Here is a 15,590-nt window from a genome sequence, read left to right as displayed (position 1 = left end):
TCTCCTTATTTGGTCTAGTTCCGTTTTTCGTTAATTGATTGTCACCACCTGACTTGTATTATGTTGTTTGCTCTTGTTCCCGTTCTTATAAAAGTCCTCAGTTCTCCCCTTGTATTTGTCCGATCTTAAGTTATTAAATGGGAAAAGTGAGTTGATGCTGTTTTGTTCTCTCGTCTTTCATTTACATTCAAACTACAACCACGCACCCATGACAGAAGGTCGGACCATAACCGAATCTGACTCGATGACAGCGGAGGATAGGCTGTGGGGTTTGCAGCAGGCTGGTCGGAGATTGGAGCAGTATGTGGAGGATTTCTGTGAGCTAGTTCATCAGCTGAGCTGGCGCGACACCGCTCTTGGTGTATGTTTTCTGATGGGGTTGGACGATGACACGATTCGCTGCGATCTTCCTTCCTCGGAATTTCCCCTGATCGAATTGATTAATCTAGTGCTCCTTTTAAATGGCTCCAAATTTGAAGTCCACAAAGTCAAGGACCCTCGTAAGTCTCGTCATCCAGCCCACTCAGAATCACGCCGCATCGCGCCAGCTCATACCATGCCCAGAACCCCCACATATCGTGCCAATGGCTCCGACCCCAAATACCCCCATGTCCTCCATAACACCTCCCTCGTCCTCCGCTCTAGTAGCCTTCCGCCGCCAAAACGGAATATGGCAAGCCCGCCACCAAAGAGTATGCCCGTCCATCCCTCCTGTGCCTCCGCTGGTCCCGTCCAGCTCCGCGCTTCCAGAGCGCCTCCCAGTGCCTGCGCCACAAATTTTGGGGGGGGGCTATACCCCAGTGAATCCTGCTCCGTCTTGGGCACCCAAGCTCCCTGCTCCACCATGGTCACCCAAGTTCTCGGACCTGCCAAGGTCACCCGAGTCCCCGGATCCGCCATGGTCACTCAAACCCCCGGATCCGCCATGGCCTCCCAAGCTCCCTGCTCCGCCATGGTCACCCGAGTCCCCGGATCTGCCAAGGTCTTTCAAGCTCCCGGATCCGCCATGGCCTCCCGGAGTCCCCTGACCCGCACCGGATGCCTCCCCGGTGTCCCTGTCCTGCACCGGCTTCCAGGGCCTCCCTAGTGTTGTTGTTACGGCGCGGGACGCACCTTCCGGGAGGGGGAGGTACTGTCACGTGTCTGCCTGTCTGAGTTGCTGTTCTCCTTATTTGGTCTAGTTCCGTTTTTCATTAATTGATTGTCACCACCTGACTTGTATTATGTTGTTTGCTCTTGTTCCCGTTCTTATAAAAGTCCTCAGTTCTCCCCTTGTATTTGTCCGATCTTAAGTTATTAAATGGGAAAAGTGAGTTGATGCTGTTTCGTTCTCTCGTCTTTCATTTACATTCAAACTACAACCACACACCCGTGACACTGGCATTACTTTCTTGTAAAATAAAGTAATGCGTTACTTTACTAGTTACTTGAAAAAAGTAATACTGGTATTACATAACTTGCGTTACTTGTAATGCGTTACTCCCAACACTGCTCGGGACACATGTCAGCGTGCTCATGAGGCGATTAGCATTTAGTAGAAGGTTTGTAGCTACATAAAAAATTAAAAATAAATCAATAAAAATTCATATTAATAGATAGAAACATCAAGTTTGATTAGTGACTTAGAAATATAGCATATTCAATATTTCTTCATTTATTTTATTTCAACTTTACATTTTTTAAATCCATAAATGTTATGTTTATTTCCAGATTTCAATTACAGTTTGAATGACAGACAAATCAATTTCAATGTGTTCTCAGACACGTGGACATATAATAGCCTAAATAAGAAAAAACACGAAAGGAAATCAGAGAAGAAAATCAATCTGAGCCATCATTAATGCATCAACACTAAAAAAGATAACTGAAGCGCATGAATTGATTGAATGAATCAGGCCTCATAATACAATGACCCACACACTGACCTTCATGAATAAAAGCACTGCACTGTTTCATGCTATATAAACCCTGCAGGTATTTTGTGTTGGAGTGCTTTATAATTCGGTCATCGGAATGAGTGGACTCTTAAGTACAATAACTTCAAGGTTATTTTGATTTCAGGAGGTAGGCTACATTTAGACATGTAGGACTACATTACACAATAACACAGGCCTATACAGTAGTCAACATTTGATGTAGATCAAAAAAGTTCATCAAAGTTGTCCTAAGACAAGAACGCATTTTGGTGCAACTTTGATGAAAGGTTTTGATCCACTTCAAAAGTTGACTAGTTCCATTAAAAACCATAATAAAATTCTCAGCTCTTACATTTGCATCAGGAATTGAAAAAAATTGGAGTATAATTGACAGGGTGGGCTCTTTCTTAATTCGGTGTTAATGTTGTGTTGTGGACATTTCAGCTAACAGTTTATTTTGTAGCCTATTGAATTTAACAGTATTGTGTTATCTGAAAGATATTCTTTATTGCTTGTAAACCATACTGTTCTTAGTGGATTGTATAAGTAAATTATTCCACTTTATCCATCACTCTTTCAGTGCTCTGCCTTGTGAAGTATCATGGCTGTTTTACCCCACTATATCATTCGCCCCATGTCCCGGCCCCCCAGCTCAAATGTCAAGCTATGCTTATGATTACAGCAACTTGATAAAATGCAGCTCAGCAATGAATTCAAATACTACTTCTGAATCTCAGCCTGAAAAGCACAAACGTGTTTGCATTTGCCCTCACTTGGAAGTCAACCCACATTCTTTACTCACAACCTGGTTCAATTTGTTCCAGGACAATAGTCTCAAGCCATTAAATGAACTTTCTCCCCTGTGGTGTTTCTGTAGAGTATTTTGTGGGCTTCAGAATGCAGAAACTGTAGACAGAGGACAGAAGTAATAAAAGGAGCTGAGTTGGAGGTTAATCGAATAACAGTTTTTTTTCCTTTTAGCAGTTTCAAAGATGTTTATTGGTTCTCAAGTTCATGTAATTGTGTTGTCTAAGGAAACTGATTATCGTTCTCAGCAGAGTGTGCTCTTAGATGGACACATTGACTGCCCTGCATTAATGAGCATGAAATTAATAGGTGAAATTAATATGAAATGTCATAATTTCAATTTCCCTTTCTTTTCAATACATTTTCCTTACAGACATTTGAAAATAAAAGGAATCATTGCATTTCAGTTTTATAAGCTGGCCGAACACCTTAATGCTTCTCAATATAACTGATATAATATTAATACACCAACTGAAGAACTAAAATCTGTTTTAATCTTTGATGAATCAAAGTTCTTCACAAGGAGCTTTTCCACAAGCTGAGGGAAATACTAATATAAAGAAGATGCACAAAACACTATCATGATAACACACATTGCACAAAAATAATGCAATAAAACTACATTATACCTACACAGGTTATGGCATTACAGTCTTTTGCTGTTAATTATTTTTTTACATGAGAATTTATTTAAGTGAATCATCCAGTTGGGACATTAATACAAACATGTGCTTATGCGATCACATTATTCATGTTTTAGCTGTGCTATAAAGTTTGAACACTTAAACACTTTTGCACTTTGAACAGTTTGCACATTTGAAATCTGTGATCCGACATTCAGAGCATATGCAGAACTCTCCCATTATTATGCAGGGAATCCTTCATAGGCAGCAACAGCTGTCATAAAGCCGTTCTACTCTGAAGCACTGCAGCAACCAAAAATGTAAAATGCCTTTGAGGTATTTATCATTGCTCACAACTAAGACAGGCAGGTTGTGAATTATTGTTGTAGAATTTATGTCAAAGTTCTACACTTCTATTTTGAATGCTAAGATTTTTTCATGAAGCAAAGCAGATTCTTCACCACTGCATGTTCTAGCATTTGTATTCATTAGCCATTAGAGGAGGCATAGGCTCTGGTGTATGATGGATCATTGCAAGCTGATCTATTTTAAGTATTAGCTAAGATGGTTATACGTCAATTTGTAAGATGGAAAGGCCAAGTCTAATGACTGCTGTTATGACACAACTGATAGCTTAGTTTTTATTATTGTCATGCTGAGTCTCTCTATAGTCGAGCTCCATCATGAATTCTTAGAAATGTTTCAAACTGTTTTTCAAAAAAGAAATTGTATGAGAAAAGTATTATCTAATGTCAGCACTGACATAATGTTACAAGTTACAATGTTTGCAAGAAGATTTAGCTGTGGTACATGCTGACTCACATGCATCCAGGTGCTGTAACAATCTTAAATCAAATCTTAAATTATAACAGGCTGAAATTCCACTGATAGTCACAACTGAGGACAAATAGGAGTTGTAATGCTCCATCTTTCAGAGTATCTCATTAAGTTAAGTGCTCCTTGGCTTTCAATCATTCATGCTGAGTGTATCCTCCTTTATGGCTCAGTCATAAATGAGGAACAGAAGCATAAGGTCACACAACAGAAGAAATTAGAGGTCATTGATTCATACTGACTTAGTGCACAAATTCTCTAAAGCTAGGCTATTGCTATAGTAGTACCGAAGAATCTGGTATGTGCACATGTCTTGTGAACTAATCGTCCTCCCTTTGAAAAGCTTATTGAAGTCTCAATGAAACACAACTCTGAATTTATGTATTTATATTAGCATAATGTGGCCCAATCATTCCAGGCTGTCAGATTGATTTACGTTGTCCATCAAATCTAAATGAAACTCAATTTCAAATTAGATTTTTTTTTCTAAAGAACAAGTGTGGCTTATGAAAAAGCTTGAATATTTAGTTGTTTGTCACAACATACACATATTTCATGCATACATTTTCGACCACGTGAAATAAACTTGAGGTTTATAAAAGCAATGTCTTATGATAAGACCAACAAAACCTCATTATGTATGCATAAAACTTTCTTGTCATAATATGCTGAGTGCACCTTTAAATCACGCCAGTTTGTCGTGATCTGGCAGAGAGATGCCGGATTTGACTCTCAATAGGACAGTCGTCATAAATCTCTTGTAGGGGGTTTCTTTACGTCATACCGCGGTGTTTCCGTCAGGTCTCTCCGCATAGCATTATTACTACAACACACAGCAAGTGACTCTCTCTCTCTCTCTCTCTCTCTCTCTTTCTTCAATTTCTTGAAGTACTGCAGAGACGGAGCTGCAGCGCTTAAACACCGTCAGCTCTTGCTTTAGTTGCCGGATATCTTTACGACACAAATAAATGTTTATTCATTAGCAACGGCGGGCGTTTCGTAATGGAGAATCAACATCGACGTCTCATCTACTCAGCTCCCTAAAAGGTGAGTCAAATCTTAAAGACTTTCGCCTAATAACAACACATTTTGCTACGTTACTGTACGAAATAAAGAAAATGTTCAAATCTTATTATCATCTGATCCGCACTGTGTAGTTTGTCAGTGGATAAAGGAGACAGATGCACAGAAAATCAAAATTACACTGATTGACAGCTCAGTTTGTACAGGCAACAAAAAGTTGTTTATTCAGACATGCAGGACCCCAAACACAGCACTAAAAGTGGTTTATTTGAAGGGGGTTCATTTGAACAATTAGTTCTAATAAATTCTGTTCAGTCGTTTATTGAATTATTCGAGGAGAGTGTCCGGTGTTGAGCGTTGCTCAGGAGTCAATTTTGACATGAGCGAAAGCGACTGATCGGTGGCTGGAATAGAGCACAGCGCGCGGATCCCCCGCCGCGGGCAACACGAGCACTGCAGACACAGACACAGAGAAATACTGAGACCAAAATTACTAAAGTGTATGGCATTTTTTAAATATTCCTTATTGTGTATGAAACCCAAGAAGTAAGATGATTTGAATCCTTTCTACAACAAGTTTTTACACTAGCCTAAGCGTTGACGCATTCATCAAGCTTTACCTGCAACCCTGTCACACGGTTATTGTAGGCTATTTGTACAAATATATATTTCTTTATTTTATATAAGTTTATCAGTAACTATGAATTCATTCATTCATTTGTTTATTTCTTATTATTGTATTATTTTGACAGCACCCACTTTCTATGTCGAATACTGTTTTTTTCTTTCTTTCTATTTTTAAATATATTTTTATAGGCCTACTTTATTTTTTTCTTTTCCTTGTATCTCAGATAATTACACACAGCCAAATCTATTTACATACAGCCAAATCCATTTTGAGTCTTTGTTTTGAGTCAAATAAGGTTTAATAGGCTAGTTGAGCCATGTCACTTAATGGGTGATTTTCATTCAGCTTTATTGGACTGCAGACTTGTTTTCCGAAGAAGTCTTGAAACTTTAAATCCCCTAAAATTCCTTTTGATTATGGATAAGCTGGCTATAAAGTGCTCATGTTTAGCCATTTTATTAAAGAAAATGAGTTAAAACAATTGTGGCCAGTGTTTTCTATAAAAGCGGAGACCAATCCAGCTTTTCATTTTAGTCATGCACTTTAAACTCATTCAGCTGTATAGTAGTTCCAAGGTTGTATCCTTGAGGACCGTAGAGCATTTCATCAGCAATGCTGCATTGACCAGGCTTTTATCTTTGCTTTCATATAGCTCAGCTGCATGATTCTGCCTCATTAGGCTGCATAAGCACTTAGGCAATTCAGAGATAAATCATTTATATTTGGTGCACATTGTGTAAATATGCAGTAATTTGTCCTTTAAGATTGGCATCCCACAAGACTTTTTTTCTGAGGTTTTTTTTTTTTTTTTTTGTCTGTTGCGTTTAGTTTGCATGACTGGGAACACATGTCTGATGTTAAGGTTAGAATCTGCTCCTGTAGCAGTGCTCATGCTGGTGGGAAGGTTTGCTCTGCCCATTGAGAATAGGTTTTATTGAATTACCTGCAGAGTGATGCAGCCGGCCGTGTCGTGATTGGGAGCGACAAGCCTCATATAATTCGAGCCTACTTTTTTCTCTTTAGCATGCATGCTAGTACGTCATATTATGATACTCTGATGTTTCAAGATGAACATATGTATGTACAGAGCAATTACATTAGAATACCCTGTTAAACATGTTCAGAGGGATTCATTTACATTGTAATGTAGACTACTGCTTCTTCCAAATGTGTGTTTTCCTTGCTATAACTCAACAGTGTCAACATTTTCAGATGCAATACTGTATACTGTCATGCCATATATTTATAACATTTGCAAACATTCAGATAGAATTAAAAATGAATTGAGACTAGAGGAAGGTTTCATGTCCATCTGTTCAGTTGTCACCACTGCCAGACAGAAGATCTTGTGCTGACAGCGTATGTTGAAAAGAAATGCAGTTTTCTTAATATTCCTCCAAATGTTGTCCTAAATAGATGAACACAGTTAAGAATTTCATATTGCTGAAAGGTCATGTGAGTTTTGGGGTTTGTGAGTTCCCAGCATTGATACTGTTATAGACTTATTGTTGTAATTTTGTTCTTATTGTTAGTTATTTGTCGTGATTTTTATTTTATTTTATTTTTTTACATTTGTTGATTATCAGTGTTCTTGTGTGGGTTGAGTGCTGAGGCCCAAAATATATTGAACTATTAAAAAACTATCTTGGATATCTTTGTTTTGTAGGATGATTGAAACAAAGACAGCTCACTTAACATGTTTTAAATGTCCAATAAGAATATATACACAGCTATCAAAACAATAAAATAAATTACTGTAAATGAAAATTTGCTGAACAAGAAATCTGTTGTTGTCTTGATGAATTTATGGCTGAATGAGGCATTTTGCACAAACAGAACAAATAAATTCAAAACGACAAAACAAAGTAGTTTTAGTAAAATTGGTCAACACATGCTTTGGATTTGCCTTGTATGTTTTTTTCTCAACAGTTTATTATTTTACAGTATAAAATTACATTTAAAAAATGTATATAATTTCCTTCTCTCAGAAAATATGAATCCTTTTTTTTTTCTTTTAAAGAAACATTCATATTTCTGTTTTTCTTAAGTTTACTATATATTTTATTCTACATGAAGCCTGTGATCTGAGAAAGTTGATGAGCAATGAAAGTTGTGACAATCAAAGGAAATAGTGCATGTGTGTTAATAACATTCTGGTACCTGTCTGTCATCTGTGATTCATTTCAATATGGAAATGTTTCCTTTTTCAAAGCTAATAGCAGATATATGTGTGGGACATATTTTGTTAATTAATTTAAAGACCACAATCATCAAAAACTCTTTAGGGAATTATGACATAGGCTAATTAACATAGACATAGAGCATGAAAAATACATCATTATACTAAATGTTTGTCATTTAGAGCTAGTTGAATATTTACATTTTTTAACAACATAAAAATATGAAACAGAAGAATGAGTATCTGTGCCTCTTCTCCTGTAATAATATATTTAAGTCTTACAACTGAAACTTTTAGACTTTTTAACTAACTTTTGGTACCACTTTATTTTAAGGTGTCATAATACAGAGTAATTACCTAATTAAGTACTTAGTAGTAGCAATTGTACTTACATGAAACAAAATGTACTTACCATGTAACTAAGTTATGGAACAGCCTGTAATTACAGTTTGTAATTATGTAGATGTAATAGGCAGCTACTGTTACACATATGTAACAGGCCGAGTCTGTTACACAGCTACTTGTACACTTAAATACAATCTTGATGCACTTTATTTTAAGTAGCTTATGTCTGTGTACTTACATTCATAAATACGTTGTATAAAGTCTGCAACACATATGTAACAATCTTTTGGTTACATAAGTAGCTGTGTAACAGTAGCTGCCTATTACATCTACATAATTACAAACTGTAATTACAGGTTGTTCCATAACTTAGTTGCATGGTAAGTACATTTTGTTTCATGTAAGTACAACAGCTACTACTAAGTACTTAACTAGGTAATTACTCTGTATTATGGACACCTTAAAATAAAGTGTTAGCAACTTTTTTTTCTATGAATAAAATAACATCATCAGAAAATGGCAGAAACATTTTCACCAGACAGCTAATTCAACCTCATCCAACGCTTTTCTTCTTCACTCTTTCTCCATAATATCATCACTTCCTGAAGCAATCTCTTAGCACAAGATGTCCTAGTGTCCTTCTTATAGACGAGGTCATTTGTTTTTTGTTTTAATGTGATTATGTCCTCTCCAAACCATTAGGAGATTGAACCTGGCTTCACGCTGTCTGACAACAAGGGGAAAAAAGGACATTCACTCTTTCAGCTGTCATGTCTGTCTAAGTCATTGCTTATATAGAAAAAAATACAAATAACTGTTTAAATTTAAAATTCTTGTCTTCTTGTTTTTTTCTTTCTTATATTAATCACTTCTGTGAGTATTACACTCATACCTAAGATTTAAAAAATACTAAAAGTTTAACATCTATTAGTAACACATATTTGTAAAGAACTAAAACTTATTTATATCACACCCCAAAAATGAAAGAAATATCACTGCACTGTGTAAAATATTGAAATTGATTTTGTTCTTATATAGGCTGAAATGAAATGCACATTGAATTTTTTTCACTTTTGCCCCCTCTCCTTATCTTAACATATCGTTAGGCAATTTTACAGCTCGCCTCTTAAAACCATTGTTATTCATGCCAGCTTGCCAAATATGCTATAATGTTCTTGCATATAGAACCTGACCCCAATGCACCAGAGAAGGCGTAGAGAACAGAAACACCATACATCATTTCGACAGAGGCTATCAAGAGTGCTAGGCCTATATTCAATCCACTTGCGACTGATTGTACCTAAACTGTACACTCAAGTTAAGCTGTTCCCAGTCAGATCAGTAAAACACTGAGAATGCTGCTTTTCAGTTAGGAAATTATCTCAGACTGCTATCAGGAAAAATGATTTAGATTTAGCTGTATTTGAAATGGAATAGTGTTATCCTTAGCTGTTATAGCTGATGATCTAAACGGCTTTCTGCTGTCCATCATGTGTGAGCAGTCCTGTCAGATCCCGCAGCATTACACAGGTAGATTGGGGGAAGTGCTGTGTCTTCTCCGAGGGGCCAATCATGCAGTTCACTGGGGCTGCCAGACCTCTCAGACACACACATGGTCCACATCCATTCAGTCAGCCAATAATGGATTACTCCGCAGCCTGAGCACTCAGCTTCCCAACGGCATGTAAACACAATGAAAGTGAAACAAGCTCTCTCTTTTGATCCATTAGCTGTTGTAAAGTCTCAGACTCATTCACAGGGGTGTACATGGCTCACAGTATGGTAGGGATTATGATTACATGGTGTTTCATAAGTCATACGAAATATGATGTAAAATAAGGGTTCAGTTAAATTAGCCAATTTTGTTCACTTTCTGTTTATGATCATTAAAATATATTGCAGTCTATAAACATTTGCTGTCAAAAATGTCTAATGAATGTATTTATTATTATATTATTTCTGGAAATGAACAAAAAGTTTTAGTTTTAGAAATCAAATCTTCACAAGATTTGATTTCAGTGAAGCCTAATATGCTTTTTGGAACATGATCATCAGGTTTTGTTTGAGTGCTGCCGTCTTTAAATTAACAGGTGACAATTCACATACGTATAGCGTATAGCTTATAGCTTATATGCTTGGCATTTCACCAAATTCTTAAATGTGGCACACAGTTTGTTACAGCTATAAACAAAATAAACCAGACCACATACAAATTATAAACTAGTTGCTGTATATAGTGTATACTTCAACTGATGTGTTTTTAGGCTGCAGGTAATTTTATATATTACATATCCCTTTGTAATATTATTTCTGGGGTTCTCAATGCTTGCATCTGCTCCTGCAGAATTTAGTTGACCTTAGCTAATCAAGGTCTTTAAGATTAGTTGAAAATTACAGGGGGAGTGAAAGAGTGGGGTTAAGTACTTCTGTTTTATCGGCACTGCTCGTCAAAGGGATGGTATTTAGTTGGCAATTATCGGTGGTCAGGGCTTATCAGCAATCGGTTGTTTGTTAGCAATCAGGGATGAACACTATGTAGTTATTGGTTCTAATGCTAGTCAGAGTTTAGGACTCAGATATCAGTCCCTGATGGGCTGCAGTGAGAGCTTTTGAGTGCTGCAGCACTTATTAGAGCTCTGAGTCAACAACTGAGAAATTAATTTTTACAAAGACAAAAAGCCTACAGTATATGTAACATGAATATTTAGCGCAATTATTAATATATGATTTAACATGAGTAATTTTAAGTAATATAATTTATTCAGAATTCATTCAGAATATACAGTACATCGATTTTAAATAAGCTTCATCTCGTCGTGAAACTATTACATTTAAGATTTGTTTAAAAATATACCAATATATAAAAATGAATTTAGAAAGTAACAAATCTCTGTTCTATAATACATAAAGACATTGTTTCTAAAACATAAGAATGTATTGTATAAGTGGGCTAATACAGTTCCAGACAAAATCATATAGTCACAATTAAACCAGAAATATACTCAATCACACCATGTCCTCTTTGTTTCTATTTTAATTACGACCATCGGCTCTAAAGCCTGTTTTCATCTAAACAGTGATAACATTGACTTGCCGTTTACATTATTGATGATGACAGTTAATTGTAAGGGAACTGTATTTGCCTGTATTTACAATCATTTTCTAAGTTTTAATTATGCCGAAGCATAAGACTTTCCTAAGTAAATTTTTTTTAGATGTTTTTTTTTTTTTTTCACACACAGACACATAAAGTCTTTCAAGAGACATATATACAGTATATAGCCTTTAATTTGTATCTAAATATTACATAATATACACTACCCTTCAGAAGTTTGGGGTTGGTAAGTTTTTTTAAATAATTTTAAAAGAAGTATCTTATGCTTGCCAAGGCTGCATTTATTAAGTAAACTTTTTAAACAATTTAACAATTTAAAATAACTTTTTTTTTTTATGTAAGCCATTACTCCAGTCATCAGTCTCTCATGGTACTTTTAAATCAAGAAACATTTATATATATTACATTTTTATAGATATAGATAGATTTTTGGCCAGTATCACTAAGTGCTTGTGGCTTTTCCAAAAATTTACATAGGTTGTTTATGAACAATGTAGCCCAAAGCTTTAGCCCTCACAATATAACTTTAAATCTGTGTTTCTCCCAGACCCATGAGAGCCAAAAAGGCAAAAGCTCTTCTTCTGTGGTGACTGCAGACCTCTTCATCTCCGCCATCTAATCATGGATGATACAGCTCCACAAGACACGTCTTCCCTCAGGAAGGGGGCCAGAGACATTGCTAAGGAGGCCAAACGACAAGCTGTTAAGAAGGTCAACAAAGTTGTGGACCGTGCCTCAGATGATTACTCCCACAATCGTGCCTACCAGCGCTTCCAGGACGAAGACGATGACTACAGCCAGCCGGATGGGAACTACACAGGAGACCACGCCAATGATGAAGAGGGATCCAGCGATGCCACTGAGGGTCATGATGACGAGGATGAGATATATGAAGGGGAGTACCAGGGGATCCCCTCGGATGCAAAGGCCAGAGACGGACAGGTGGCTCTGGGACAGCCGCTGGCGGACGGCCTGAAGGACCGGAGAGAGCTGGAGAACGAGAGGCAGGCGGACGAGGAGGAGCTGGCGCAGCAGTACGAGCTCATCATACAGGAGTGTGGACATGGCAGGTTTCAGTGGCAGCTGTTCTTCACTCTGGGCTTGGCGCTCATGTCTGATGGTGTGGAGGTCTTCGTGGTGGGCTTCGTTCTCCCTAGCGCAGAGACGGATATGTGTGTGCCTGACTCGAGCTCTGGATGGCTAGGTAAGAATAACAGGAATGATCTTAATGACAAACGTAACTACTGTACATAAACACTATATCTATGCATGTGGCACACTGTATGCAAAGTTTGCATTTTAACAATTATACATTCCCTGGGAATTCAATCTTTGAGCTTGGTGTTGCTAGTGCCAGGCTTAAAGGGATAGCTCATCCAAAAAATTAAAATTATATCATTAATTATTCACCCTCATGTCATTCCAAACCTGTAAGGCCTTCGTTCATCTTCGGAACACAAATTAAGATATTTTTGATGAAATCCGAGAGCTTTCTGACCCTCCATAGATAGCAAGGGTCCTACCACAGTCAAGACCCAGAAAGGTAGTAAGGACATCGTTAAAATAGTCCAAGTGACATCAGTGGTTCAACCTTAATTTTATAAAGCTACAATAATACTTTTTGTGCGCAAAGAAAACTAAAAACATAACTTTATTCAACAATTTTTCTCCTCCACATCACCCTAGGGTGTTCTTTTACATTAAAAAATATTTATTTTTAAAAAGAAAACAGTAACTTTAAATTGTAATATTATTTCACAAAATCATTGTCTTACTTTTTAATGAAATGGTCAAGTTGAGCATAAGAGACTTTTTTCCCAAAACATTAAAAAAATGACCGACCCCAAAATTTTCAATGGTAGTGTTTGGTAGTAGTGTTTTCTTTTTAATTATATGACCTATTTTTATTTATTTATTATTATTATTGGCTGTTGTATTAGGTAGTAGATTATTATTTAGTGTGGCCAGACAGTTTACTATACTGGACAAAAAGGAAGCAACAATACCAAAATATTTTGAAATGACTTGATCATCAAGAGCAAGTGTGTGATACTTCTTAAAACAGTCTAAAAGTTCTCATTGACCTGGTTTAGGGTCATTGATATTCATATCAATTGACATTCTTATGTGTTTTATCAGTTTAATCAAGTCTGAATATCTCTCTTTCTCTCTATCCTTCTTTTTATCCTGCTTTTTCTTCACTTATGCACTCATCTGGAGAGCCCTGAGGGCATTGTGTGGCATGCTCTTCTTCGCTCTCTTTCATGCTCCCTCTCTCTCTTTGTCCTTACTCTGTCAATGGCTTTTAAGACATAATCGCACATGGCCGGCTGTGACTGCCGGTACAGCTACTGGCTTTTGAGATCAGATACGGTCATCAGCAGAAGAATTTGCTGCTCCTCAGCCAGGAAGATTGAAACACTGTATAGAGATAAAAAGAAATAGCTTTGAAATATATGTCTTTTATGTCTTTTTAATCTTTTTAAACTCACAACGGCTGCATTTATTTAATAAAAAATACAGTAAAAACAGAAATGTTGTGAAATTTATATATTTAAATAACATATAACTGTTTAAATATATTTTAAAAAGAAATTTTCCTGTGAATCTTTTGGTGCTCAAGTAAATGTTTTTCAGAATTCTTTGATGAATAGAAATCCGTTAGATTTTTTTTTGTAACGGAATAAAAGTCTTTACTGTCATTTTAATCACTTTAATCCTTGCTTAAAAACGACTAATTCCAAACTTCTTTCAGAGAACAATGCATTGTTTCAAGCAGATATTCAGACCCTGCTGACTAACAACAGTGTAATTCAGTCGTGTTAAACAGTGAACATCTCTCGGTGAGTAAGGTAATGGCTGCTTTCCAGCAGACACAGTGGTGCAGTGGTGATTTAGTGCAGAGATGCTGCAGAATATGAACTTTCTGCAGGTCCTAGTTAGCATTCAAGTGTTGACTCTATTTCTGTTTGCTATTATAGTGTAACTAGTGAAATGGCACAGTACCACATTTCACATCTGATGTTTAAACCTGATCACAATTCACACATTCATTTTCTGTAGTCATTTACTCATCCTCAAGTCATTCAAAACCCACATACTCTACCGTTTAATTTTCTTTCATGAAATCTAATAGTGAGAAATTTAGCAGAATGTCCAGGCTTCTCTTTTCCATACAATAAACAATATACAGTGATTTAAGCTAAAGAGAAGAGTCACCATCATAAATTCATACACTATGCTACAAGTTAGAAAGAATATTGAGACAACTGTGATTGACAAATTTGTTCAAATTGCACAGTTGTGGTTTTATAAATCTTTAAACAGACGCTAAATAAGGGGCCTTTTACATTTGAGCTTTTTGCCAAGACCAAATGATTTTGCTGTAGGGAATGTTCAAGAATGATATGTGCTGTATGAACAGAACCGCAGTGAACTGAACAAGTTGTGTCACATTACTGACATATGTGTACTTTGATATTAACTATCCTTCTCCCAGGCATTATTCAAGGCTATTATGAGTTAGAGAAGGAAATTGACTTTTGTTATATGTTCATGCATGCAGACATTATTTGATCTGTTTCTGACTGTACAGGACAATTTAGTTCAATGTAGTTTCACAGTCTATTGGTTTTATTACCCAACTACGATCAGACTATTCATCCTGATTAAATCTATGAATTATACCCAAGGTGCATTTAGTATTCTATAGAAAGAAGGCAATGGAAAATTGCTGCATCACACAATTACAGTAATGCATGGTGTTGTGAACACGTTGTGTGATGTATCTTCCATTACTTTTGGCTTAGATCCAGGAGCCCATCTTCGTCTATTAATCTGTGGCTGAATTATCTGCTACATCTTATCATAACCCTTTTTCTCGCTCCCTTTCTCTGTCCCCCCTCTCTCATTGTTCTCTTTATCTGTCTCTTTTTGTGCGTTGGTGACTAGGAGACGCTGAGCTTGGCTAAACTGCAGTGAAATCACCCACTGCAGAGATTACAAGACCTGCACAGCCTCTCAATGTGTGCAAGAGAGAGAAAGGGAGATACATAATATATCGATTTTAAAGAGAACATTTGCTTAAAATAATCCTGCCTTTCTGACTCTATTTTCCCAA

At 36.7% G+C, this 15,590-nt stretch overlaps 1 protein-coding gene across 1 annotated transcript in view; it reads left to right on the top strand.

The window, feature by feature from the left end:
- The first annotated feature begins 4,913 nt into the window (after nt 1-4,913).
- sv2ca (synaptic vesicle glycoprotein 2Ca) overlaps nt 4,914-15,590 on the top strand; it is a 31,271-nt gene continuing 20,594 nt past the window's right edge. Inside the window, exons 1-2 of the mRNA XM_058777648.1 lie at nt 4,914-5,227; nt 12,018-12,674. Coding sequence (XP_058633631.1) covers nt 12,092-12,674 — 583 coding nt within the window. The 5' untranslated portion in view covers nt 4,914-5,227; nt 12,018-12,091. The remainder of the gene's footprint in view (nt 5,228-12,017; nt 12,675-15,590) is intronic.

Source organism: Onychostoma macrolepis, chromosome 05 (assembly GCF_012432095.1).
Source record: "Onychostoma macrolepis isolate SWU-2019 chromosome 05, ASM1243209v1, whole genome shotgun sequence".
NCBI classification, from domain to species: Eukaryota; Metazoa; Chordata; class Actinopteri; order Cypriniformes; family Cyprinidae; genus Onychostoma; species Onychostoma macrolepis.
Note: the sequence above shows the minus strand (reverse complement) of the source record. Positions and strands in the feature narration are given on the sequence as shown.